The sequence below is a fragment of the Equus asinus genome, chromosome 14 (genome assembly GCF_041296235.1).
Source record: "Equus asinus isolate D_3611 breed Donkey chromosome 14, EquAss-T2T_v2, whole genome shotgun sequence".
Taxonomy (NCBI): Eukaryota; Metazoa; Chordata; class Mammalia; order Perissodactyla; family Equidae; genus Equus; species Equus asinus.
Genome location: NC_091803.1, coordinates 40,036,230 through 40,061,596, shown reverse-complemented (window position 1 = coordinate 40,061,596; position 25,367 = coordinate 40,036,230). Strand labels below are relative to the sequence as shown.

The following is a 25,367-nucleotide window of genomic DNA, read 5'->3' as shown; positions in this document are numbered from 1 at the left end:
AAAATCAAGGTGAAAATCTAGGTAAAAAGAATGCAGCTTACTTTTTTAAAGGCTCCCACCCAGTGTTGCTGAGGCTCTGGTAACGCTAGCACTGCTATACTGCTGGCGCTAACAATGAGCACAGTATGTGGGAAGGCCGTCTGTCAATATCCATCAACTTTAACGTGCAAATCCTTTGAGTCCAGCAGTTTTACTTGTATGAGTTTGTTTCTGAAAAATGATCACTGGCTCATTGGGAGACAGCTGGAATAAACTAAGCTGGCTGATTAAATTGTGGTCTATCTATACTGCTAAATGGTGTATAGCCATTAAAAGAGAGACATCTATGTTATGTTGTTAATTATTAAAGCTGTTTGACAATTTAAAACAAAAAAACAATTATTTCATCTCCCATAAAACCCAATTTCTTGAATATTTTGGATACCTTGTATTTATCCACAATTGGCAGCCTGATTGGTCCATCAACTGATCTATTGAAGTTTGGCAAATTATCCAGATATGGAATAAATGGTAATCCACTGAGAACATAAAAATATATCCATTAAAGAGAGCCAACATAAATAGAGAAATTTTAAGAAGTTACATGACTAACTTTATACAAAAAATGTGCTTGTAGGCACATGAAAAGATGCTCATCATCTCTGATTATCATGGAAATGCAACGCAAAACTACATTAAGATATCACCTTACACCCATTAGAATGGCAAAAATAACCAAAACAAAAAGTAAGAAATGTTGGCGAGGTTGTGGAGAAAAAGGAACCCTCATACACTGCTGGTGGGAATGCAAACTGGTACAGCCACTATGGAAAACAGTATGGAGATTCCTCAAAAAATTAAAAATAGAAATACCATATGACCTAGCCATCCAACTACTAGGTATCTATCCAAAGAACCTGAAATCAGCAATTCCAAAAGTCCCATGCACCCCTATGTTCATTGCAGCATTATGCACAATAGCCAAGACGCGGAAGCAACCTAAGTGCCTGTCAACTGATGACTGGATAAAGATGATGTGGTGTATATATATCACACACACACACGATGGAATACTACTCAGCCATAAAAAAAGGATAAAATTGTCCCATTCACAACAACGTGGATGGACCACGAGGGTATTATGTTAAGTGAAATAAGACAGATAAAGAAAGACAATCTCTGTAATGACTCTACTCATATGTGGAAGTTAAACATGTAGACAAAGAGAACAGATTAGTTGCTACCAGGGGGAAGGGGGGTGGGGGGTGGGCACAAAGGGTGAAGTGGTGCACCTACAACACGACTGACAATAACGTACAAGTGAAATTTCACAAGGTTGTAAACTATCATAATCTCAATAAAAAACTAAAAAAAAGTGTGTTAACAAAGTTAAAAAAAAAGTGCTTGTAACAATATTTTCATTCTACCCATGTACTCTTCTCATTCGACCACTTTATTATCCAGTTCATCACATTTATTCCTCAGAAAACTGAAAATATAAAATAGCTCAATATAATGAAAAAGCTTCCTCATAAACTTACTATATTAAAATTCAGAAAAATATTTTATAGCAAATAGCCCACATGCTGTAATAAAATGACTACATTCTATTACCTAATTTTTATGGACTTTTCTAGCTCTGAAATCAGGATTCTATAAAATAATTTCCCCTTTAAAACTACAGTATCAGGATTGCGAGACTAATATTGTCAAGATAGCAGTGCTCCCCCCAAATTGATCTACAAATTCCATGCAATCCCTATTAAAATTCCCAGCTGCCTTTTTGCAGAAATTGACATGCGGATCCTAATGTTCATACGGAAATTCAAGAGATCCAGAACAGCCAAAACAATCTTGGGGGGAAAAAAACAACAAAATTCAAAGACTCACACTTCCCAATTTGAAAACTTGTAAAGCTATGGTAATCAAGACTACCTTACAAAAAAAATTAACCCAAAATCGGGCGGGCCGGCCCTGTGGCAGAGTGGTTAAGTTCACGCGCTCCGCTTTGGTGGCCCAGGGTTTCACTGGTTCAGATTCTGGGGGCGGACATGGCACCACTTATCAGGCCATGCTGAGGCGGCGTCCCACACAGCACAAGCAGAGGCACTCACAACTAGAATAGACAACTATGTGCTGGGGGGGGGGGGGTGGTTTGGGGAGAAGAAGAAGAAAAATAAAACAAAAAAAGAAGATTGGCAACAGTTGTAAGCTCAGGTGCCAATCTTTAAAAAAAAGACAAAATAAAAAAAAATTAACACAAAATGAAACACACACCTAAATGTAAGGCTAAAACTACAACAGGCTTAGAAGAAAGGAACAGGGCTAACTCTTCATGACCAGACCAGGCAATGTTTTCATTGGTATGACACCAAAAACACAACCAACAAAAGAAAAAATAAACTGGATTTCATCAAAATTAAAACTTTTTGTGCTTCAAAGGACACCATCAAGAAAGTGGAAAGATAACGCATAGAATGGGAGAAAATATTTGCACATCACATATCTGACAAGGAACTTGTTGTGTCCAGTGCATAAAGAACTCTTAGAACTCAATGATCGAAAGATAAGCCAATTAAAACATGGGCAATAGCCATGGTATTTCTAAAACCAAGGTCAAAGTCAATATTTCTTAAATTACTTATTAAAACATCAACTTTTTTTCAAAGAAAGAAAAGGTTACTTACATGTACCAAGGACAGAAGTCTGACTGCTCTTTAAGATTTGCTCCAGTCAGTCCTGAGCAGGGCATAAAGTGAATGTCCTTTTTGGGATTGAAGCCAACTTTTTTCAAAAATGGCACTAGTTTCTCTTTACATTCTTCATATCTATGAATATTTATAAATAACTCAATTATAATGTAAAGCAATTGAACTCTAGTTTCATTAAACAAATTAAGGTTTAGAAAAACCACAGGGGAAAAGAGAATACAGTAACAAAACCATCCTTTATTCCACTATCATGTCTATAAAATACAGTAAGACATCTAAGCTTACCTCTCATTGCTCCAATTTACTGTTGGATCATCCATCTTATTGATCAGCACAATTAAGTGTTTTACCCCTGCTGTCTTTGCCAACATTGCATGTTCTCTTGTCTGTCCTCCTTTTTCAAATCCAGTTTCAAACTCTCCTTTCCTGGCAGAGATTACCTATTCCAAGAAATCAAACAGCTTATTCTAACACATTCAGGGATACCCTTCTAGCAGTAAAACATCTTTCCTTTCAGTTTTACCAGCTTTTTGCAAGAAAACAGAAGCAAATGAGTTATATCACACATGTTTTTGTTTTTTTCCTGAGTAAGATTTGCCCTGAGCCAACATCTGTGCCAATCTTCCTCTATTTTGTATGTGGGTCACCACCACAGCATGGCCACCTACGAGTAGTGTAGGTCCATACCCAGCAACTGAACCCAGGCTGCTGAAGCGGAGTGCACCGAACTTAACCACTAGGCCACAGGGTCAAGCCCAACATACATGCTTTTGAACATCACAATGTTTAAATGGTTTAAGATTTTGGTAAATGTTTCTTCTGATCTCCCATTTTCTAAACTCTAGTATACCTTCATATATTACAATTCAAACAGGTATGTGATTGAGTGCCAGTACACTGACCAAAGAAAAGCAAAATGACTGAAGGCCTTAAGAAAACAGATCATTTCTTACTCATTTTTGTACCCAGAGTACCCACATTTAGTGGGTACAAAATGGATTAAGCTTGGCATTTAGCGGACACTAAGTTCTGACACAGTAATAGATAACAGCAATGGCAGAGAAAAGCTGAAACATATTTCCATAAGTGAATCAAATTACAAATATTTCTTGAGCAGATGAGTGAGATAAAAGTAAAAATTGTGACTACGTATATTATAGCTCACTGAAACCTAAGTTGAACTTTTAGAAGGTAAAGTCAAATATTTACAATGTAAGTGGGGCTGCTAAAAAATACACAGGTGAATTGGAAATGTCTTTCTTACCAACACAGCCAAATCAGCTTGAGAAGCACCACCAATCATATTTGGGACAAAACTCTTGTGGCCAGGGGCATCTAGAATTGTGAAATGCTTCTTTTCTGTTTCAAAATAGGCACGACCCACTTCTACTGTTTTACCCTTGTCTCGTTCTTCCTGATTTGTGTCTAAGGCCCAAGACAAGTACCTGAAATAATGTTAAAATAAGAATAATACTGATAAGAACATGAGAGTTTTTAAGACTTTCTTCTTCCAGTAAAGGTGTAATTGATGGCATCTGGCTTCATGTTCAGCATGCCACATTTAAGTCATGAGCAGGACTGGGTGGAAATGAAAATTAAGAGGATAAAACTGTATTAATGTGATTCAAACACTTGCAGTTTTTACATATATCCACAGTCAACTATATATCCTATAAGCAAACATTATTTATGAAAACAAGCTGACAACATACACAGAAAGACTGCTTAGTACCAATGCCAATATCACCGTAACTTAGGGACTAAGTTTCTTTGTATTTCATTTTTGTAATCATTTGGCACAAAATATAAATAGCTGTCTAAGGACATTTTTACAAAGTGAATGCCACTAACCTGCCATGTGGGAGCAATGGTAACTTGCTAAAAATTATTTCAATATTTCTTTGCCATATAAAAATTATTTATATAAGTTCAAATCATCCATAATAGTAAGCATTAATTTAGATTACTTCATCATCTGTATTTCATAATATGTAATCCATTTTTTAGTATAACACTGATTAGAATTTTTTTCCCTTAATACAAAGGAATACAATTAAAAAAAAAAACCATCAACATCCCATTCAGATAAAGCTTGTTAACTTTTGAAAAATCAAAGTAATAGATAAGATTAGAAAGAAGAAAAGAGTTGACCCTTTCACCACTCAAAGGCAACCACTGTCAATAATTCCGGACATTCTTTTTTCTTTCCAGTGTTTATTTACATAGTTAATAATCATATCCTAAGTACTATTACGTTACCTGCTCTCTCCTCAAATTCCACTGTAACAAATTCTATTCCTGGTTACTATAAACTCTACAAATGCAATTTTTTAGTGGTTAGGTAATGGCCCAATTAAATGGACGGTCTACAGTTTACTCATCAAGTCTTGTATTACTGGCTGTTTCCAGATTCTCCCTCTGTAAGTTATGAAGGCATCAGGAACTGATCTACTGTGTAGTATGAGGGGAAGGGAAACTTTGCCCTTGTTATAACATTAAACCTCATGAACTTCTATCTTAGTGGACTACAAAAGCATTAAGTAGGCAGCATTTCCTTAAAAGTAATGGATAGCGTCATCAAAGGTTACTATACCAAGTTTCTCTGTTTTTTTCTTTAGCTTCTCTTTCATATTTCTCAAGAGTCCTTTTGTCAACCATTCCGGTCAAATACCTGAAAACATTGAAAGAAAAAAGAAGTAAACACTTAATTACTCACAAACTATTCAGTGAAGTTGGGAAACTTTTAAAGCTCTTGAGGACAATTCAACTCCATAAAACAGCTATTTTCAAGTAAAGGAAAAGGATGCAGAAATCCTGGAAAGTTTCAGTGGAAAAGATAGTTACATAGTCTCCAATTATCTCCCCCAAGAAAAAGGAAAAAATACTAACTTTACAGTGGAGAATCCTGCCAGACAGCACCCTAACCAAGTAATCATGACTGCTATCACCAGTAATAAATAAAACATATCGAATATTGACATCACGTACTCCCTGACAGGATGCTCTGGTAAGAGCACAAAATATCCTGTGATATTCTTGCCCCAAATGCATAACCTCAATTTAATTGTGAAAAACATCAAACTCAAATTAAAGAACATCCTATATAAAATAACTCAATAGCCCTCTTCAAATTATGAAGATCGTAAAAGACAGGACTGAGGAAATGTCACAAGTAGAAGGAGACTAAGGAGATGTAACAACTAAGTGTGACGTGGAATTCTAGAACAGAAAAATGACATTAGTGGAAAAACTGGTGGAATTCACATAGGACCTATGGCTTAGTTAACGGTAGCGTACCCCTGTTAACTGCCTTGTTTTGATGACCGTACTATGCTTATTTAATATGTTAACACTGGGGTAGGCTGAATGAAATGTATATGGAAACTCTGTACTGTCTTTGCAACCTTTCTCTAAGTCTGAAATTATTTCAGAATAAAACTTGTTTAAAGAAGCAAATGTAAATACTACATAAAAGAAAATAATTCCAACAATGTTATCTAAGGAATTAAGTCTAATACAATTCAATATTTAATATTTTGAAAATACTATCTGTCAAAGTGAGATGATAATTGAAAAATAATCCCTTAGCCACCCCTAACTGCTTCCTTTGACTCGATTCAAATGGCAGCCCTCCCGTCCCAGCTCCTGTCCGCGTTCTCTGTAGGGCCATCTACAGGGCACGCTTCTAACAGCTTGACCACAGAATCCCAGCACAACGCCAATGCCAATTACAGCGAAGTAAGCAAAAAACACACATTTCCCTAAAACACAACATCAAACGGGCCTGCCATGTCCATCCATAAAGCCTTAGTTAAGGATTCCTGTTCAACAGCCTGTTTCAGGGTCTGTTCTGGAAATTTTCAGAAATAACTGGCAAGATTACCGACTAAGATTACTTAACAAGGCAAGACAATGGAGATATGCCTTCTAGATCCTCTGATGATATAGTTCAAAGAAATGGGTCTAATTTAGGACAGATTAAAAATTTAAGACCTTTTAATTAAAAAGATTTCTCAATACTAGAATACATCACTAAAGTTCAACCATGGTGTTTTCATACCTAAACAGCTTCTATATATGATTAAAAAAATTATCTTAGCATGTTAGCCAGATTACTTGTCTTTGATTGAATCCACATAAACGTAAGGAGTTGACGAATGAGGAAAAACCAGCTCCGCCCATGCACCAGATTCAAGATCTGGTTTAATTATTCCCAAGAAAACTATATTCAAACAGACTAAGATTTCCTATAATCCAGGGCCCTATATTAGTTTTTATTTTTTAAAAATCTAAAACACAGCTTTCAGAAATACATTTAATGCTCCATGAGAGTCTGACAGTGATAACAAAGGAATTTTAGGGAAAGCCTAAAATCCATTAGAAAATACTAACAATGATCACATTGCAAAAACTACTTTTTTTTAAACCACTAGGGCCAGCCCCATGGCCTAGTGGTTAAGTTTGGTGTGCTCCACTTCAGTGGAACCTGGGGGCGGACCTACACCACTCATTGGCAGCCATGCTGTGGCAGCAACCCAGATACAAAATAGAGGAAGACTGGCACAGATGTTAGCTCAGGGCAAATCTTCCTCAGGAAAAAAAAAAATTTACTTCTTAACATATGCCTTCCCTACAGGTAATGTCATTTTATTATTAATTTTTCTTAACTTGGGGTGACTTGTTTTTCCCCAAATTCAATCAATCAACTTAACTCTATTATTTAACAAAAAATACAGACTTACATTATTTGTCCTCCAATGGTTGACTTGCCAGCATCTAAAAGTAACAACATTGTCAACAATATGCAAACCATAAGTGCAAAAAAAAAAAACCCCAAACACCAACTGCTATATACACTAACACAACTTAAGGTACCACCCAGCATATATTACATCTTACAAAAGCAACTGAAAGGACAGGAATTTAGGGCCTAAGCCCTGGTTAGTTACCCTGTCCCCTGAGAAAATGAAGCTGTGAAGACCCCTTGCAGCTCAATAATGACTTAGAATTACTTTACAGAAAAAGAAGAAAATATTTTTGAACAGATTGCTCCCTGACCTACAGCTAAGAGCACAGCAACAGAATGTACATTACCCAAGGGGAGCCTCAGAGGAGGGTGAAAGTAGCCAAAGAGCTGTCAGCTCCATTGAGGGAGCCTGCCTTTCTTTTAACAAATATAGGCGGTTCCTTTAGAAATTTCAAAGGAGTTCCTGCTACCACAAAAGCAGCATGGTGTGTCACCATATTCAGGGGAAGGCAGAGAGAAAGGGAAGGAAAAAAGGACATGCTACTCCATATTCTCTTCTCACCATTTTGGGGATAAGTCAGATGGTCAGAGAGTATCTGAGTAAATTAAACAGGGTTCTGTTTTTGTTTTTTGTGTGTGTTAAACCAGCAACCTGACAGGCAACCAGAAGTTACTCCAAATTATTAATTTCTTACTTCACACCAAATTAACCTAGTAAGGTTAATGCCGTAAAGATAACAAATGCAGTTCATACAAAACAACAGGCACTTTCCATAGGATATTAACAGATGTCATAATATGCTGAGCCCATCATCAGTGGTCTCGAGACCAATTGTGCATTACATACAAACATACTGAAGCTTATTTTCTTCCAGCTTCCATGCCATGACAAAATTGTTAGTCTGGCCAACCTTCTAGAATAAAGTGTTGGCAATTTTTTGCCAGCTAAAATATCTGAGTTAAAAATCAAGACATTTTAGATTAATTCAGTTCAGTTTCACTAACCCCTCCAACAGCTAAATAAGATGTCGTACGTGTGGTGCATGCAGGACCTCTGGTCATTTCTTATCGTTGCTGTGGGCGCCACTTACCTACGTGCCCAATGAATACTACATTTACATGTTCTTTTTTAGGTGCGCCTGGCGGTGCAACCACAGATTTAGGTTTTGGCATCTCCTCTTCCTCCTCCATCATTTCTTGGGCACTTTCCTCTGGGTGCCTTCCATCTCCCAAGGAACCACCCCCTGGCTCTGCGTCACTTATTTCTTCTTTGTGCTCCCATGATTCTTCTGGGGACATTTCTGTCTCCCCATTTTCTACTGAAATAAGACATTTCAACTTAGTATTCTGAAAAAGATTTATAATCTATACTTTAAAACACAGATGCTTTCAAACAACAAACAGAACTTTTGCATGTTTAGTTCCATTTCCTAATGTCTGGTGACACCTAAGAAAATCTCCTTCATAACAGAAATGGATAATAGCTTTCAAGCTGGCCTCGCTGCTGACATGAGAGCTCTGACTCGGAGACTACGAGAGATGGCTATTTTAACAAAGCTCCATCTCCATAAGGACCAACAACACGTGGACAGGAGAGCTACATTCCTAACGGCCCAGTTATTCCAACGTCAGGATGCTCTGACAGTGGAAAAAAGGGAAAGTTTAAAATCAGAACACAGGATAAGTGTGAAAGGATTTAGATCTTTTCTTCTTCCTCTGTAGGTACTGTAACTTTGGCATCAACTTTATTAATCACCTTGGGAATATGAAACCCTGAAGAGTAAGAAAGTTACAAAAAGGAAGGAAATTTTTCACCAAGTAAACGGAACAAATACAACTACCTGAAGTGACTTCAGCTTTCCTCCACTCAATTCTTCTACATTTACAGTCACTACATTTACCACGGCAGTGTGAATGCCCTGTCAGTTCTGCTTTCTACATCCTAATAGCAAAGACCCAACGGCAGTTTTAAATGGAGGCATTACAATAATCATAACACTTACATTCGCACCTTAAATCTTGAGAGTGAAAGCGTTTCATATTACTGCATTAATAGGGTCAGAAATTTTCTTACCAACAGGTTCTGAAAGTTCCATGCTAACAGCTGAATTCGAACCTAGACAAGAAACTGAGATATAATATAAATTTACAAAACAATATCCAGCTTTACACACCACAGACAACTTAATGTTTTCTCAATTAGATATTCAAAGAGACACATCACAGAAATTACCTTCACACAACAATGGCTGTTCCTCTTGAGAAGGGTCCACAGGTGCTGTTTAACAGAAATAAGTTCTATTAAAAATTGAGACCTATATATCCATTTTACTTATCTTTTAAAATACAGTAAAAACAGAAGTTCCATAACATAACAAAAACCTCAATAATTCAGAGCAATGGCAACTAACTCAGGTTTTCAAATTACAAGTCTCTGTTTGGGCCAGCCCTGGTGGCCTAGTGGTTAAGTTCGGCAGCTCCACTTTGGTGGCCTGGGTTCAGTTCCTGGGTGCAGACCCACACAACTCTGTCAGTGGTCATGCTATGGTGGCAGTTCACATACAAAAAAGAAGAAGACTGGCAACGGATGTTAGCTCAGGGCAAATCTTCCTCAGCAAAAAAAAGTCTCTGTTTAACCTATTTTAAAAATCTATTGGGGCTGGCCCAGTGGTGCAGTGGTTAAGTTTGCGCACTCCACTTCAGCGGCCCAGGGTTCACAGGTTCAGATCCTGGGCGCAGACTTCGCACCACTCGCCAGGTCACACTGTGGTGGCATCCCACATAAAATAGAGGAAGATTGGCAGAGATGTTAGCTCAGGGCCAATCGTCCTCAAAAAAACCCCCAAACTATCAATTATAGCCAATTTCAAAACATTTTCAGTATTGAAATGTATTCATAAAAGCATGCTTATTCTCTTAATTTGCTTCATAGATTTTTCCTTCACAGACATTATAAAAGTAATCCACAGCCCAGTGCAGATCAAATTAGGAAGATTTTGCTCAGCAAATACAGTCTGTACTTCTCTAGTCTCCCTCGGTAACTCTAGCTGAAGGCTAGGATTAGCCCCTTGTAAGATTCTCTAATCACACACGTTATCAAGATCCTTGAATAAATTGTATTTTATACCAATAAAATAGAAAGACATTCATATAAAATCCCTGAAATGCACGGAGGCCCTTACAACAGCTCAGCAAAGGTGACTACAGTGAGGCCAGTGCTGTCCTGTACTAGAATTCTAAGGCCAATCAACAACCCACTTTGCACAGTTGTCACACTGCAAATGTACTTATGACATCACTGGAAGAGATGTATGAGAAATATTTACTGATTCCCAAACATGTAAGTTTCTTTCTTATGTCTGATAAACCTAAATGATACTCCAATAGGAAAGTGCCCTTGCTTTAAAGAACCTCCAAGATGCAAAAAGACAAAGAATTTGAAGTCACATGAATTCTGCACACTAAGTAATAAAGAATATTGAGCTAATCACCTGAAAAAGCTCATATTTAAAATCACTGCCCAGAAGTATTAACACTTATAATAAGTCAAGAAAAAGTTTTGGACCCAATCTTCAATAACATGAAAAGCTGAAGAAAGTAATTTCCTGTCCCTGAAAGGTAAAGGGCAACCAAGGTTTTTCAGGAGAAGTGACAAGCCGGGTGTCACTCAGGAGGATGATTCTATGGTAGTATCTAGATGACCAGAGAGGGACAGACACTAAAGACAGAAAGACCAGCATTACTCCTCCATTAGGACAACTGAGCAGTACAACTAGAGAGGAAGGTGATGTGCAGAGAACAGAGGCGACACCTGCCAGGCGTTCCTAGGAAGGAAGAATGAAGGTCTAAGATGACCCAACCTATGTGATCGGCAGGATATTAACAGAAACGGGAAAAATCATTTGAACTAGGTTTGGAAGGGAACAGGAGTTGTACTTCAGACGTAAGACAGATTAACTTTTTCTCCTTTTCCTATTTCCAAGAAAAATTTATAGGTAAGGTAAGGAAAAATCATTCAATTTTCAGAGAGAGTCAGGCAGTTCTAAGTGAGTCAAGCTCATATGCCACCCTACAGATGGAAGAGGCAGCACACGGCTAGAACTGAGCTAACTCCTGCCTTTAAATCCTGGCTTGTCACAAGTTGTGAGATGCAATTATTTCACCGCAATCACGGAAATGACATGCCATTGCCCATCAGGATTGCTGAGAGGATTAAATGAGAGAATACATTTGTTTAGTGTCAATTAAGTAACTCCTGGCACCCAGCAGATAGTCAACAAATGGATCCCTACCCCACCCCCTAACACGTACTGAGTACCAACTCAGTTCTATCATCTAATGTGTACTGCATATCTATCATGGGCCAGACAGCGATATGAAGCACTCACAAATCCATACCGTGCTGGAGATGGGGGTGGGGGTGGGGGTGGAGGTGGTGGCCCATTACCCCAACTCCAACTCATTTTGATTGAGCCCTATGTGCTGACTGCTGTCTCATTTAATCCCCCAAACCCTGTGAAAGAGTTGACTGTAATCACTACCATCTAACATTCAGACATATCAGACTCACTGGGCTTTTCCAAGTTATACAGTGCCATCTTGGCCGTCCTCAATGACCCCTGTTGAAAATCCCTCAGTGAAAGTAAGCTGAGTAAGCAATGACATACGAGTATTTTAAGGCAGGAAAAAGACTGAGACGGCTGGGACGGTGGGCTCTCCCGTCACTTAATAAGATATCCCAAACTGCAACTGAGTTTGTCAAAGCCAAATAGCACATACACCTGACCACCTAGTTCTCGAACCACCTCTTAGATTTACAAATACACAATACATGCAAAAGGCTGTAAGGCACTTCTCAGGACAGTGACATCAGTCATGAGACCACCTCCAGGCTGCATAAGGCAGCATAATGAAAATCTGTTCAGTTTTATTTTTCAAAAGAGCCTACATTTATGTTTGTCTTAAGTCTGTAAAGCTTACAGATGCAGAGATAGAGTCAAGTACCAAAACCAACTAAGTGCTTAATATACACGTCATGATACTACAGGGCCCAAAAGAAGAAGCTGCCCATCGTTTCCCCATGGTGGAACGAAGCTTTCCGTGCTTTCAGACCACACATCTCATTATAAACCTCATGGCAATGCCAGCAACATTTCTGAACTGATGTTTTGAAATAATGAGCCAGAAAAATCACAGATACAGCAAGATGTTCTTTAATTAAACTTGTCAATATAGTTGTACCTAGTCTTCACAAACGCACATGCAACCCTCTCTCGTTCATTCTACTCTGGTCTTATTCATAATGCTCATCACAGCCACATCTTACTGGCTGCTAAGGAGCCTGGGCCTAGAATTCTCCTAAACCCAAAGCCATTGTTCATGGTTAGCAAATAGACGACTATGAGAGGGCTTGATTTCTCCAGTCCTGCAGAGTTCACATCTGCTAGTGAAAAAGTTAGTAAACCTCCGGAGGAATGCAACTACAGCTTCCTATTTTCCAATGGCCTCTCCATGTTCAGCAACACTCCCTTATCAAGTATTCAAAAAAGGAACAATTCTAATTAAATGAGAAAGCTATCGGAGCACACCAGGGAATAAAACTGCCATACCCCAAATTAAAAGGACAAACGAATCCTCTAGGTTATGATAAAGGAAGACTGATGAACTGGCTGGGATACTAGGCATATTACCACAAACTGTAAAACAAGAAGTGAAAAGACATTTTACTAGAAGAAAGTTAGGCAACAGCGCTGCCTTTGGTTTAACACAGATGATAATCTGAATCTTAAAGCAGTTAGCTAAAATTTGATCACGGTGAAATAAGAAAGAGACAAAAGGTCACATGTTGTACGATTCCACTTGCATCAAATATTCAGACTGGGTAACTCCACAGAGACAGAAAGCAGACTGGGGCTGCCAGCAGCTAGGAGGACAGGGGAATGGGACGTGACTGCTTAATGGGCGCGGGCTTCCATTTGGGATGATGAAAATGTTTTGGAACTAGACAGAGGTGGTGATTGCACAACACTGTGAATGCACTAAATGCCACTGAATCGTTCACCTTAAAATGGTTACTTTTATGTTATATGGATTTCACCTCAATGTTTAAAAAGAATATAAAAATTTTTTAAAAGATTTGATCACGTATCAAAGGCCTTCAACATGGAGACTCCCACTTTGCCAGTTCGTCAGTGCAGCACAAGTCAGTCAAGGCCACACGTGGTAGGCAGTGAAAGCCGCGCTTAATTCAAGCTACATGTTGTAAACACAAATGTCTGGCCAATTTTTGAAAAGTGCTTAATTCATATATTTCATAAAGCAACAATTTAAATTTGTACTGCTTTAGATATAAAACTAATCTTTAATCCTTTTTACATACTAAACAGCAATATTCAAAATAGCCATACTAACTGAAATTTGTTAGTCCTGTTAGCTCAATGCTATGTTCATTAAAGAAAAAATAAAAACTTCAGTGCGGTCACAGAAATCCCAAGTGTCTTATGCTGCACAGAAGTGAGAAACAGTGTGACAAAATTCTGTCCAATACAAGCATCTGCACTGGTGGAAACGTTCTGTGTCCATGCTGTGATGTGACAGCCATTAGCCACATGTGGCCACTTGAAAGGTGGCTACTGAAACGGAGGAAATGAATTTTAAATTGCATTTAATTTTAATTAATTTAAATAGCCACATGTGCACAGTTCATGCTCCTCCTAAGGATTCTCCTCCATTGTAGTAAACTTGCCTTACCCGATTTTCCACTTTTTTCCCACTCCCCATCCACCCCACCACCCTGAAGGGCTAATGATCTCTCTTCTGAACTCCTCTAGGCTAAGACTCTAGTATTCAACTGTAAGTACACCCACCCATATCTTAGTTCTTGTCCCCTGGGAGATTAAAGACTGCCAGAATGGCTGCTTTTCTCAAATATGGAGACTTTTTTCCTCTACGCCTGTATCTCCCCAGGTTGGCACAGTGCACTATATAGAATAAACGTACGAATGATTTTTACTGAATTAACTTCAGCAGTTTCTTTTGATTTTCATAGATCACTAGATCCTTGCGGTCTTAACCACTTTACTTTTCTCACTAATCCCTAGGTCTATCTACATGTTTACTACGTTTTCATTAGGGTTCCATTCAGTAAAAACAACTGGATGCGTGTCAATTTCCAAGAAGGGACCAGAGAAACAATCTGCAAGAGATGTTAAAGCACGGGTGAGTAAAGAACTAAAAATTTGCTAGCACTCAAGTGACCACGTAGTCTCACCGAAATTGCACACTGAAGTAGTTTTCTCCCATAGACAACACTAGAAAATAATAAAGGCAGACACCAGAAAGAAGAGCCTACACAACACACAGATGTCCGTGGTTTTGCCTTAACTACCTAACAGCCTAAAGGTGAAAGGCACAATGTTGCAGACTGTGGTGATCAGAGCTGTATTTTATATCACCATTTCCTATAACGTAGGAAGAAGCAATTTCAAAATATTACTTTAAATTAGAGCATTGCCTGCTAATGACAGCGTTACCCTGCTACTGAGACAGAACACGGAGATGGTGCCACAGCCCACAAACTCATGGGCCCAGTTTCTGAAAAAATGTCTCAGCCAAAAAGATCTTTTAATATCAAGTCACAAGGAAAGGACTAGCAGAGTTACTATGACTAGCATAAGCTTTGAAATCAGACCTAGATTCTAATCCCCGCTCCTCCATTTATTCAGGCAAGTCACTGCATTACGTTATTCAGCTTCTCTAAGCCTTAATTTTCTTTTCAGTAAAACAGGTCAACAGCATCTATACCTCGAGAGATTGTTGTGAAGATAAGGGCATGTTAAGCGCATGGTAAATGCTCAATAAATTTATTATTACAACAAGCATTTCAAAGCCCCATAATAATTACACAAACTTTTAAGAATAAAATTTATGGCAAACTCCAGGGCCCCTGTCTCAGAGAAGCACGCTGGTTGTAGCAATCAGGTCTCGGCGTGCCCTGCTTTCTGTTATTAAGCAGCACGGTGCGGCGGAGAGAGCACTGAACTAGCAGTTGGCAAATTTGGATTCTAGACTCAACTGTGTCATTAAATCTGTGAGTGACCATAGGCATTCACTTAGCATCTCTAGGCTTCAGTTTCTTTATCCGAAAACCAGGAGACTGCATTACTGCTAGGGTCATCTCCAGCCCTAACATTCTAAGAACCTATATACGCCAATACCAACCTGATTAGACCTTCTGTAGATAACTAAAATTCCACTTTATTTTTCAAATAACCCTAAAAAAGATAGTCTTATTTATGATTTATATCCCATCTACTTCAAAAACAAGTTGAGGGGTATTAAAACACATAAACCAGAACCATTTCAGATAGCCCCAAGGAGGTGCAAAGATAGGAGCAAAACACCCCTCTGCGCCCAAAGGCGACCACCCACAGGAGACGGACAAAGGCTGCCTGGTAGTATGGCAGCCCACTGGAGTTCCGCACGGTCCAGCAGGAATTCTGGTCGACACGACGACGTTCTAAGGCATGCACGTTTTGTTTGTTCCAAGGGAAGTGACATACAATTACCTAGTCGGAATGTGGTTTGGAATTTGGTGTTACTGCTCTTAGGCTAGGCTAGGGAAAGACGCTCAAAAAGTCTTTACTAAGTGTTTCTCTCACCTAGAAAAGCAGAATTATGATGGAGAACTGGTACAACTCGGAGTGCTGCCTTCAACTAGTGACCAAATTCTTGCTTCCCAAAGGTTTGTTTTTTTTTTTTAAAGATTGGCACCCTAATATCTACAGCTAACATCTATTGCCAATCTTTTCTTCTTCTTCTTCTCCCCAAAGCCCCCCAATACCTAGTTGTATATTCTAGTTGCAGGTCCTTCTGATTGTGCTATCCAAAGCTTTTTAAGAACTGTGACTAGAATGATGAAATTCTAAATGAATGTGCCCAACAGACACGCTAGCCAGACTCACAGTAGCTCACTGCTGTTTGATATGAAAGAGACAAGCAGTGTAAAATGATAACCAATACTCTTCTCTAGCAAATTCCTACCAAACTTAAATAAAATACAGAAATACAAGAAGGGTGAATTTTATCTCAATTAAAAAAACACTTTAGGTAGTCACAAAGGCCACTTTTTAAGAAAATAGGTAGATCTTTAGTTTTATGATTAGGGTGACAAGATTGAAAGGATGTCCACAAGGGTACCTGTGAGCAATTCTCTTCTGGGCTTTGGGAGCCCTCTATACCCTCTGTGCGGCCCTCTTACCATGCCGTGTCTTCCCCCGGAGGAAACGGATCCCTTTCTAGGCTCCATGAGGACCACCATTTATTCATCTTGGTGGTGTCGTTTCAAGTGCCTAGCACAGCATCCTGCCTTCTGCAGGCAGGCTAATGTTTGTTCCTTAACTGCTAGACATATATCTGAGCAAAACGAGCGATCCACATCTCAAAAAATTCCATTCTAATACTGCTAACTCACCCCAAAAGGTTATCACATCTTTTTCATTCCTTTCTCTTCAACCAGAAAAACAATACTACTTTAATACTTTAAGACATTTCCTCCCCAGCAAACAAAAGCAAGCAAAACAAGGCTTAAAATCTGCCCTCTCCAATATTTCCCTCACTTACCCTGATAAATTTTAACAGCCGTCCTTTCAAGCAGTACCATTCCAGAAAAGGTGAAAAATAAACGAATGTCAAAAGAATGCAAAAAGCTAGGTACTAACTACACTAAATAAAACCTGCTCCAAAGTTTAGTCCCAATCAAAATCTCTAAGTTTCACCAGCTGCTCAACACGGCCCAGCACGAGTCGCTGCTTCCCTTCTCCCTACAGTGTCCCGCATGAGCCACTCAAGCAAGTAAAATCATGAAACAAGAGCCCAATCTAATAATCGGTAAGAAATGATTAGAAAGAAATCAGAGAAAAAAGACCCAGGTAGGAAGTTAGGTAGGGAAAGAAGTACCACTCCAGGAACAGAACCTTTCCCTGACCTCCTCTCCCTGCTCTCTTCCCTGTACTGACCCACCGAAGCCTGAACATCCTTCACATTAGAATTGTTACTGCAGGCACTTCAGTCTTAAAGGAAAAGAAACACAAATCTCAAGCCCAGAAACCTACCTATCGTCTACCTAAACTTATCTATCTGTCAACAGGTATCACTTACTGTAATAATAGTGTGTGAGCCCTTCTGGGCAAAACCACCATGACGTTAATTCTGGATCTTCTCGCCTCTGTGGCCCCGAAGAGGTCACCTTTGAGACTATTCAGTGATTCACGTGCATCCACCAAGCGGTGACCGTTGCCTAACTTTGTGAATATACTTAAAACCACCAACCTGTACACTTAAGAAAACCCCCTCCCCACAACAAGGCATTCAGCAAAAGCCAAACACTACAAAACAGAACACTTCTCTTTAAAATTCAGGGTCCACAATACAATGTGCTCCTTTTTGGAGACAACTCCTCCTGAGGGCCTACTGAGGCCTGCTGCTTTTACCCTATACTCACATTCTTTACCGGCCGAGTTTTGAGGTACTGGGGCTGGCTGGTGGAAAGGACACTGCACCATTACTTTAGAAGCTCCAGCAGTTCTAAAAGTCAAGTGCGATGGTCTGAACGTTTGTGTCCCCCCAAATTCCTATGTTGAATCCTAATGCCCAATGTGAGGGTACTGGGGGGGCCTTTAGGAGGCGGAGCCCTCCTGAATGGGATTACTGCCTTTATAAAGGGGCCCCAGAGAGCTCCCCTTGCCCCATGTGAGGACACGAGAAGTCAGCAGCCTGCCATCCCGAACAGGGAAGAGGGCCCTCACCTGACCAGGCTGGCACCCTCATCTCACACTTCCAGCCTCCAGAACTGTGAGCAATAAACTTCTGTTGTTTATAAGCCACTCAGTCTGTAGTATTTTGCTATAGGAGACCAAAAGGACTAAGACACCAAGTCACCCTGATTAACATCACTAAACCTGCTTCTCATCTAGTAATAAAAAAGACTGAACTAGGTGCAAGTTGGCACTTAAAATAAGAACATCTTATCGCAGAAAATGTTTGTTCTAGTACATATAACCCTCGTCTTCTACATTTCATTCATTTCAGGACCTCTACCTTAAAGAGCATCACTTAGCCAATTTACTTGGATCCTAGAGAACTGCACTTAAATGAATTACACTTAATTACACTTAAATGGGTTCTACTTAATCATTTCTTTGGAAACCTACATTGAATTGCCAAAGAGATCCAAGGTCAACACTGAATCCCGAGTTGTGACTTGGGTGGCTGGACACAGGCACAACCAGCAGCCTCCCAGTGAAGGTGAGTGCCACCCTGTGCAAAAGCATCCTCCTCTACTGGGTGTTCAAGGCACCCCTGAAAGGATTTCCCCCCAAAAAAGTAAGGAAGGAGAAGAAAACAAACTAGTGTGTTTTCAGAAGAAATGACAGACGTTCATCCTAGACAGACCCATTTTAAAAGTCATTCATTCTAGCGCTCTCTCTCTAGGCTCCTTCAAGAGCTCTGCTGGTATCTAATTTAAAAACACCCATCACAAATTTCAGACGGCTTAACAAAAGAAAACGCGCTGGCCCTTCTGTCCATTTCCTTGCTCTAAAAAAAAAGGTGCAAACTTCATGGTTCCTCCTTTGTAAATTTCAACGCAAGCGCTCTTTCTAATTCTCCCCTGCTTCTCCCCAGCGCAGTGCTCTGCTCTGACGCGCTGTTTTATGGACCTGAATGGGCTGGAACATGCAAATCCAACAGTCCCACATAACTCTGGATCTCAATTTAGAAAATCCATTCTTTTCCAAATAGACATCCTACAGGGGATAATTTTTTTTTTTAACATTAGCTGGCATTTTGTAGAAGCAGCTGGTAAAGTCAGACACCCCAAAATAGGTTTCCAATAAAAAAGAAAAAGTTGACCATAATGTAGGGACTTTTTTACTGACAAGCACTTCCCTACACATTTTTACATCTCCAACTTCTAGAAGAGGCACAGAGAAAAGGACTAAGAGTAAAAGTGCAGAACGGCAAGTAACAGGAAGAGAGAGGACAGCCCTCCCGCATAAGAGGTAACAATGAGCACCATTCCAGACCACCGCTCTCGGATGGCTGTCCCCTGATGACTGTTTGGCTGATGGCTACCTGGGCTGGAAATGGAGTGTGAGATCTAGCCAGAGCGGTACTGGTGGGTCAGAATAAGGAAGGGGCCCCAAAAAGAAAACGGCTGGGTAAGAGAAATCTGTGGGATAAGATATGGGGAAACAGGCACTTTTAGGAGCTGGTAAGTGAACTAGTTTAGGAAGTCAAAATGGCTGGATCAAAACAAAGAAAGAAAAGCCAAGCTACCTTGTTCAAAGGGAAAACGTCAACTGCCCACACACGTAAAAGAAATACCGGTCAATAAAACCAACCCCAAACCGTGTGCCCACATACTTCGCAAACTATCTCTCCAAACTCTTTTTGCCTCTATAGAGAAAACTGTAGCAAAAGTTTCTGAAGAAATCAAACTCTTAGGGCACACTCACGATGTCCACTTATCTAAGAAATACTACAACACAGAGCTTAAAAGAGAAATCAACAATCTGCTCTCCCTTATAAACTGCTGGGAACGTCTATGATCCACTCCAGCAATACCCTGGCGAAATAAAAAGGAGCCTCAGCCTTTTCTTTTCTTTTTCTCTTTAAGCTAATACTGACAGCTCCTAAAATAAGCCCGTTTATATGGGGAGAATACTTTACTTGGATCCTAGAGAACAAATGAGTGAACAAAAACGTTCACTCATTTGGCATTCCTACAAAATCAGCACCTGAAAGCACGCTATGACTTAAGCAGCCCCTAAATACAGGAAGATTTCTAAAGACCGAACTTGAAACCACCGAAAGCCTGTCTACTAGCTCCGGTCAGAATGACACGTGACAACTATTAGGTTATAACAAATGCCCAAGTGTCTGAACAGACTAATGACTGACACACGAACGCAGAAAAAGAGCGAGTTATGCCAAGCAACCTGAATAAGGTAAACAATTTTAACGCCATAAAAATTTTAAACGTGTCACTAAGGAGGAAAGACCAAGTCCCACTTAAGAAAGAGGACACACGAATCAATGTCGTTTCCTACACACATTCATATTAAGTGAAAAGCTCTAACTTTGTGACACTTTGGGAACTTTACAATATGCTAAGGGTGAAAAAGATCTTTGTATTGATAGCCAACAGTTTCTGCCCGATCACAAGACTGCAATGCATCTCGGGATTCCTTCAGGACGGTTCGGGGCCATTGATGTCTAAAACGTAATTACAGCTTCAGTAACAGGATTGCAGCGAGAGCTGCTCTCCGGTCTAGGCCGCAGGTGAAGGGAAACCCGGCCATCCGTCCCCCCCGACTCCTCGCATCCCTCAACGCCCACCCGGCCGGCTCCTGGCTCCAGCTGTCCCCACTTCCAGGCCTCGTGGCGCTGATCCGCCGCGGCCCCCGCTCCGTCACATACGGTCCCGATTCCAAGGGGCGACTGCGGTCCCCGGGGAAGGGCGGCCCCCAGGTCCCCCCGGGTCCCCGGCCCGCCGCTCCCGCCCCGCCCGGCCCCCAGCACGCCGGCCGCGGCCCGCCCCACCCAGGCCTGCCGGCGCCGCTGTCAGCGCCCCACGTGCCGCCGGGCCCCGGGTCGCGCGGCCCCCGCCCCCACCCCGGCGGGCTCCGCCCCCGCAGCCCCGCCGCCCCTCGCGTCCCGGGGCGTCCCCGACCCCGACCCTTTACCCGGGGGGCCTCCCGCGCCGCTGCCGGCTCCGTGGTTGGTGGCGGCGGCGCCAGCTGGCGGCGGCTGCGCCGGGCCCCGCAGGAAGGACGGCACGAACTCGGCGGCGTGGACGTTGGGCACGAAGGGCTTGGCGTTGACGTTGAGTTGCCGGCTGAAGGCCGCGCTGAGCTGCTCACGCTGGGTCTCGGCCGCCGCCGCCGCCGCGGAGCCGCCGGCGCCGCCGCACTGGCCCGGCCCGGGGGCGTCCAGGTCCGCCTGGTCCCAGCAGTCGGGCGCCGAGTCGCTGCTGCTGCTGCCGCTACTGCTCCCGCCGCCGCCGCCGCCGCCGCCGCCGCCACTGCCGGGATCCATGATCGGGGGGGCCGTGTGTGTGGTGAAGAGAGGGCGGGAAATGGAGGCGGGGGCGACGGGCCGGGGAGGAGCAGGCCGCGCTGACCCGGGGAAGGCGGCGAGGCAGAAGGCCCGGGGGCTCGCGACACAATCCCCGGCGTCGACGCGGCGGCAGCTCCAGTCCCGACTCCGCACTCGCGACGACGACGGCGGCGGCGGCGACTCAACCTTCCTCGTGTGTGCGAGCGGATCTCCTCCCACCCAACCCCAACCACCTCCGACCGCCTCAGCGCCAACCCCACGCCCTGCGTGGATTGACCCCTCGGCGCCACCCGTACCGTCGCCTCGGTAGTTCTCGGTCCTGTCCGTCCCGGCTTCCGGCTATGAAGCGCGGCAGAAGACGGAACTACGAGTCCCGGCAGCTCTCGCGCCACTCCGCTGCGGTTTTCCCGGGGGCCGACGGGAGTCGGAGTTCGGGGGCCGGGAGCAACCGGAAGCGGCTCCTGCTCCCGGCAGGCAGCGCGAGGAGGCGGAGGTCTCGTAGCCGCTCGGCGGCCCCACCTGTCACCGGGTGGGGGCAGGGAGGGGGCAAGCCCTGGCAGGACTGGGCGGCGGGTCGCGGCCCGCGAGTCTCTCAGCGCGTGGGGTGGTCCACTCCGTCCCGTTATGCACAGGATGCGGGAAAACGGAGGACAAAAAGCTCTCCCCTCCTGCGAGTTCCTTCCTTCCCTTTCCACCAGCCTCTCTGCGTTGTGCGCCTCGCAGCCTCCCCATCTCGTTCTCTCTCTCTGCACCTTCCTTCTCCCCGCCCCCAGCCAGATTTTGCCCTACATTTCAAAGCCGACGCGGAGCGTCTTTCATGTTCTGTATTCATTTGGTGGAAGAGAATAAAACCCTCAGACATGACAATTGGAACTGCAGCGTGGCTCGTAAACCGCTCGGGCCCAGGCTCTGCCCCGACAGAGGGGGTTATTAACTGGAAACTTGCAATGACTCACTGTTTGACTAGCCATTTTAGAGCCTTCTCCCAAACTTTTCCATCCCTTCCTCCACCCTGCCAAGGGCTTTGCAAATTGCACAGAGGATTGCCATATGCTGTGATGTATCCAGCTGTACCCAACTCATAGGCTTGTTTTGCTGCGTCCAGCTTCTTTAGGCACTATTAAATGAAGTGGGGTTTTTTTGAATGGTCGGATTTGCTCCAGTGTTCCCAGTATTCCCGTAGTACGTACTTTATTGACTGCATCTCACGCTGACAGGTTGCGTTTAGGTAAAGATGGGAAAAGAAACAGAGCAAAAGATAAATACTTAGACCCAACTGCATGAGGTAGGAGAATACCTTTGTGCTGAGCACCAGTTAAGTTTCCCTGTAATTGACCCATATGAAGCCGAAGACAGAAAAAAACATAGTGTTGATATTTTTTCTGCAAGGAGTCTAGACAGAAGAGCTAACCTGCTAGAAATTACACGGTAAAGGCGTGAACACACAGAGAGTAGATGTTTCTGAACAACCTTATGTTACTGTCTAAAATCTACACCTAGATAGGAATTTTAATTTTAAACATTTGTGTTTTAAAAATGAAAGAGAACTCAGCCTAATGAGACAGGTCAAAAACAAAGCTGTCAGTTACCTTTTAAAACAAGTCCTACACTAAAGTGATTTGAAATTGTGTTTAATATTAAACTAGCAAATATCATATATGCTTTTTCTCTTTAGCACATAATGCTTGGGATATTGAGCACTGTAAATATAAAGAAACCAGAGACCTCCATTATAACAAGGCTGGCTTTAAGTTTCTTATCAGGTCTGTGGGCCATGCTCCCCGAAATCATCTGGACATTGACTTTTTTTTCCAGGGGAGATGATGTATTCCTCTGATTAGTACAAAGTTCTGGTTGCAACATGTTAATATAGTTTTCTGAAGACCCAACTGAATCTTTCTTAAGAGTGTCCCACTTTAAAGTTGGTGTTGATTGCTCTCAGATTTAGAGACAACTTATCAACAATTGATATAATAATCAGACCTTCTTTCATATTTAGGAGACCTGCATTGCTATTGAATGAGATAAATATTTTTATCTTATATTCACAACAAGAAGAAAATACAATGTGTCCGAAATAAAGAATCTTCTCACTCAAGATTTGTACTCCCCAACCTGCTCCTAAGAAAATGTCCACACAAGGGGCCGGCCCGGTGGCGCAGCCGTTAAGTTCACACATTCCGCTTCGGTGGCCAGGAGTTCGCCAGTTCGGGTCCCGGGTGCAGACGTGGCACCGCTTGACACACCACGCTGTGGCAGACATGCCACGTATAAAGTAGAGGAAGATGGGCACAGATGTTAGCTCAGGGCCAGTCTTCCTCAGCAAAAAGAGGAGGATTGGCAGCAGATGTTAGCTCAGGGCTAATCTTCTTCAAAAAAAGAAGTGTCCACACGAGCACCTGACTCAAATAGTGAACCACACTGTCCTTCTCCAACCATTTTGTCACTGCATTCCATACTTCAAGCTGGGTCACCCGTAGGGCACTGGATGATCACACTCGGATAGGTTAGTTCTTCACATCTAATTAAATTAGCAGAGTTGCTTTGTGCCTGGTGCTTTTTCTAGGGACAAAGACAGAAACCGCTAAGACTGTGGCTTAGAAAAGGAGTTTGATGTCATTAACTTCCAAGTCTCTGAATAGAATAATTATGGATATTTAGGAAAGAATCCACTTCATTGGTTTTCAGAAGCCTTGACCTGCCAGGGGTGAGGCAATTTCCAGCAGGAAAGTGAGAAGCTCTTCTTGATAATTACTGTTGTACTAAGACTGAGCAACTGAAGGTCAAGGTCTTTTCTCATCTTCTTTATATTCCCAGTGCCTGGTATAATAATGCCTGGCATAGAAAACGTGCTTAATAAATGTTTAACGGGTGATTCGGTGAATGAATGGGGAGTTTGGGACCATACTGCCCTTTTATACTCCTTTAGGGCTGTTGAGAGACAGACAGGATTGTCAACTTTAAGAAAGAGTTTTTCCAAGGACACCCTGCTATTCACTGCGATCCACACAGGGTTAGCCTGACAACAGCTTTACTTTGAAAAGCTGTGCTTGTTCAAGCTCTGAGCCATTTCACGACAGAACATTCGCATCTTCCACTGCAAATTCTACCAGCTGGCATTCCTAGTAGTCTCTCTCTTGTTCTCTGCATCTTCCTATCCTCCCTTAGTTATTCTGCCTTGAAACTGAATCAGGATCTCAGCATTTGCACCTTTTAATCAACTACACAGTACTTAGTTCGTTTTTTTTAAATGTAAGAGTTTATCTTTTATGCTTTCAAATATGAGGTTGATATGAATACTCATGGCTGTTCCAGGGTTTTACTGGGTGAAAATGCATGCACACAAGTAGCAGTCTCCTGGTATGTTTTCTACAGAAATACGAGCACAAGTGTGAAAAGCTGTCCTTTCCAGCATTTTTGCAGTAGCTCCAAACTGGAAACAACCTAAATGTCCATCACCAGGGAAATGGTTAAATAAGTGATGGTATATCAATATTATGAAATAATAGGCAGTGATCGGAAAGAGCCAAACAGTAGGTGCTGACATGGGAATACATTTATAATATATGGTAAAGTAGGGGAAGCAATGTCTCTAGGATGTGTAAATATATAGTGGGTCAATTTATCTAGTCCAGTCCTGTTTCTTTAAAAGTAGCTAGCTTTTTCCTCTCTCTGGAATGCTCTTTCCCTATATCTTTACCTCTGTAGCTTGTTGTCACTCAGTTCAGATGTTGTGTCCTCAGCTCAGAGGACTTTCCTGGCCATCCCGGCCCACCACCAACCCACATCCTTCTCTACCCTCTCACCCTGTT

General features: G+C 42.0%; 1 protein-coding gene across 4 annotated transcripts in view; it reads right to left on the bottom strand.

Moving 5' to 3' along the window:
- GSPT1 (G1 to S phase transition 1) overlaps window positions 1-22,296 on the bottom strand; it is a 34,274-nt gene extending 11,978 nt beyond the window's left edge. Inside the window, exons 1-10 of one of the 4 annotated variants that reach the window (XM_014864974.3) lie at window positions 21,852-22,296; window positions 9,671-9,715; window positions 9,512-9,553; window positions 8,529-8,756; window positions 7,433-7,466; window positions 5,284-5,361; window positions 3,955-4,135; window positions 2,976-3,130; window positions 2,667-2,807; window positions 425-518 (exon numbers count right to left, since the gene is read on the bottom strand). In XM_014864974.3, the coding sequence (XP_014720460.1) occupies window positions 425-518; window positions 2,667-2,807; window positions 2,976-3,130; window positions 3,955-4,135; window positions 5,284-5,361; window positions 7,433-7,466; window positions 8,529-8,756; window positions 9,512-9,533 (933 nt within the window). In that variant the 5' untranslated portion in view covers window positions 9,534-9,553; window positions 9,671-9,715; window positions 21,852-22,296. Of the gene's footprint in view, window positions 1-424; window positions 519-2,666; window positions 2,808-2,975; window positions 3,131-3,954; window positions 4,136-5,283; window positions 5,362-7,432; window positions 7,467-8,528; window positions 8,757-9,511; window positions 9,566-9,670; window positions 9,716-21,182 lie in introns of all 4 variants that reach the window. The other 3 variants (XM_014864725.3, XM_044746468.2, XM_044746466.2) reach the window with 3 other exon arrangements.
- Window positions 22,297-25,367: the final 3,071 nt, after the last annotated feature.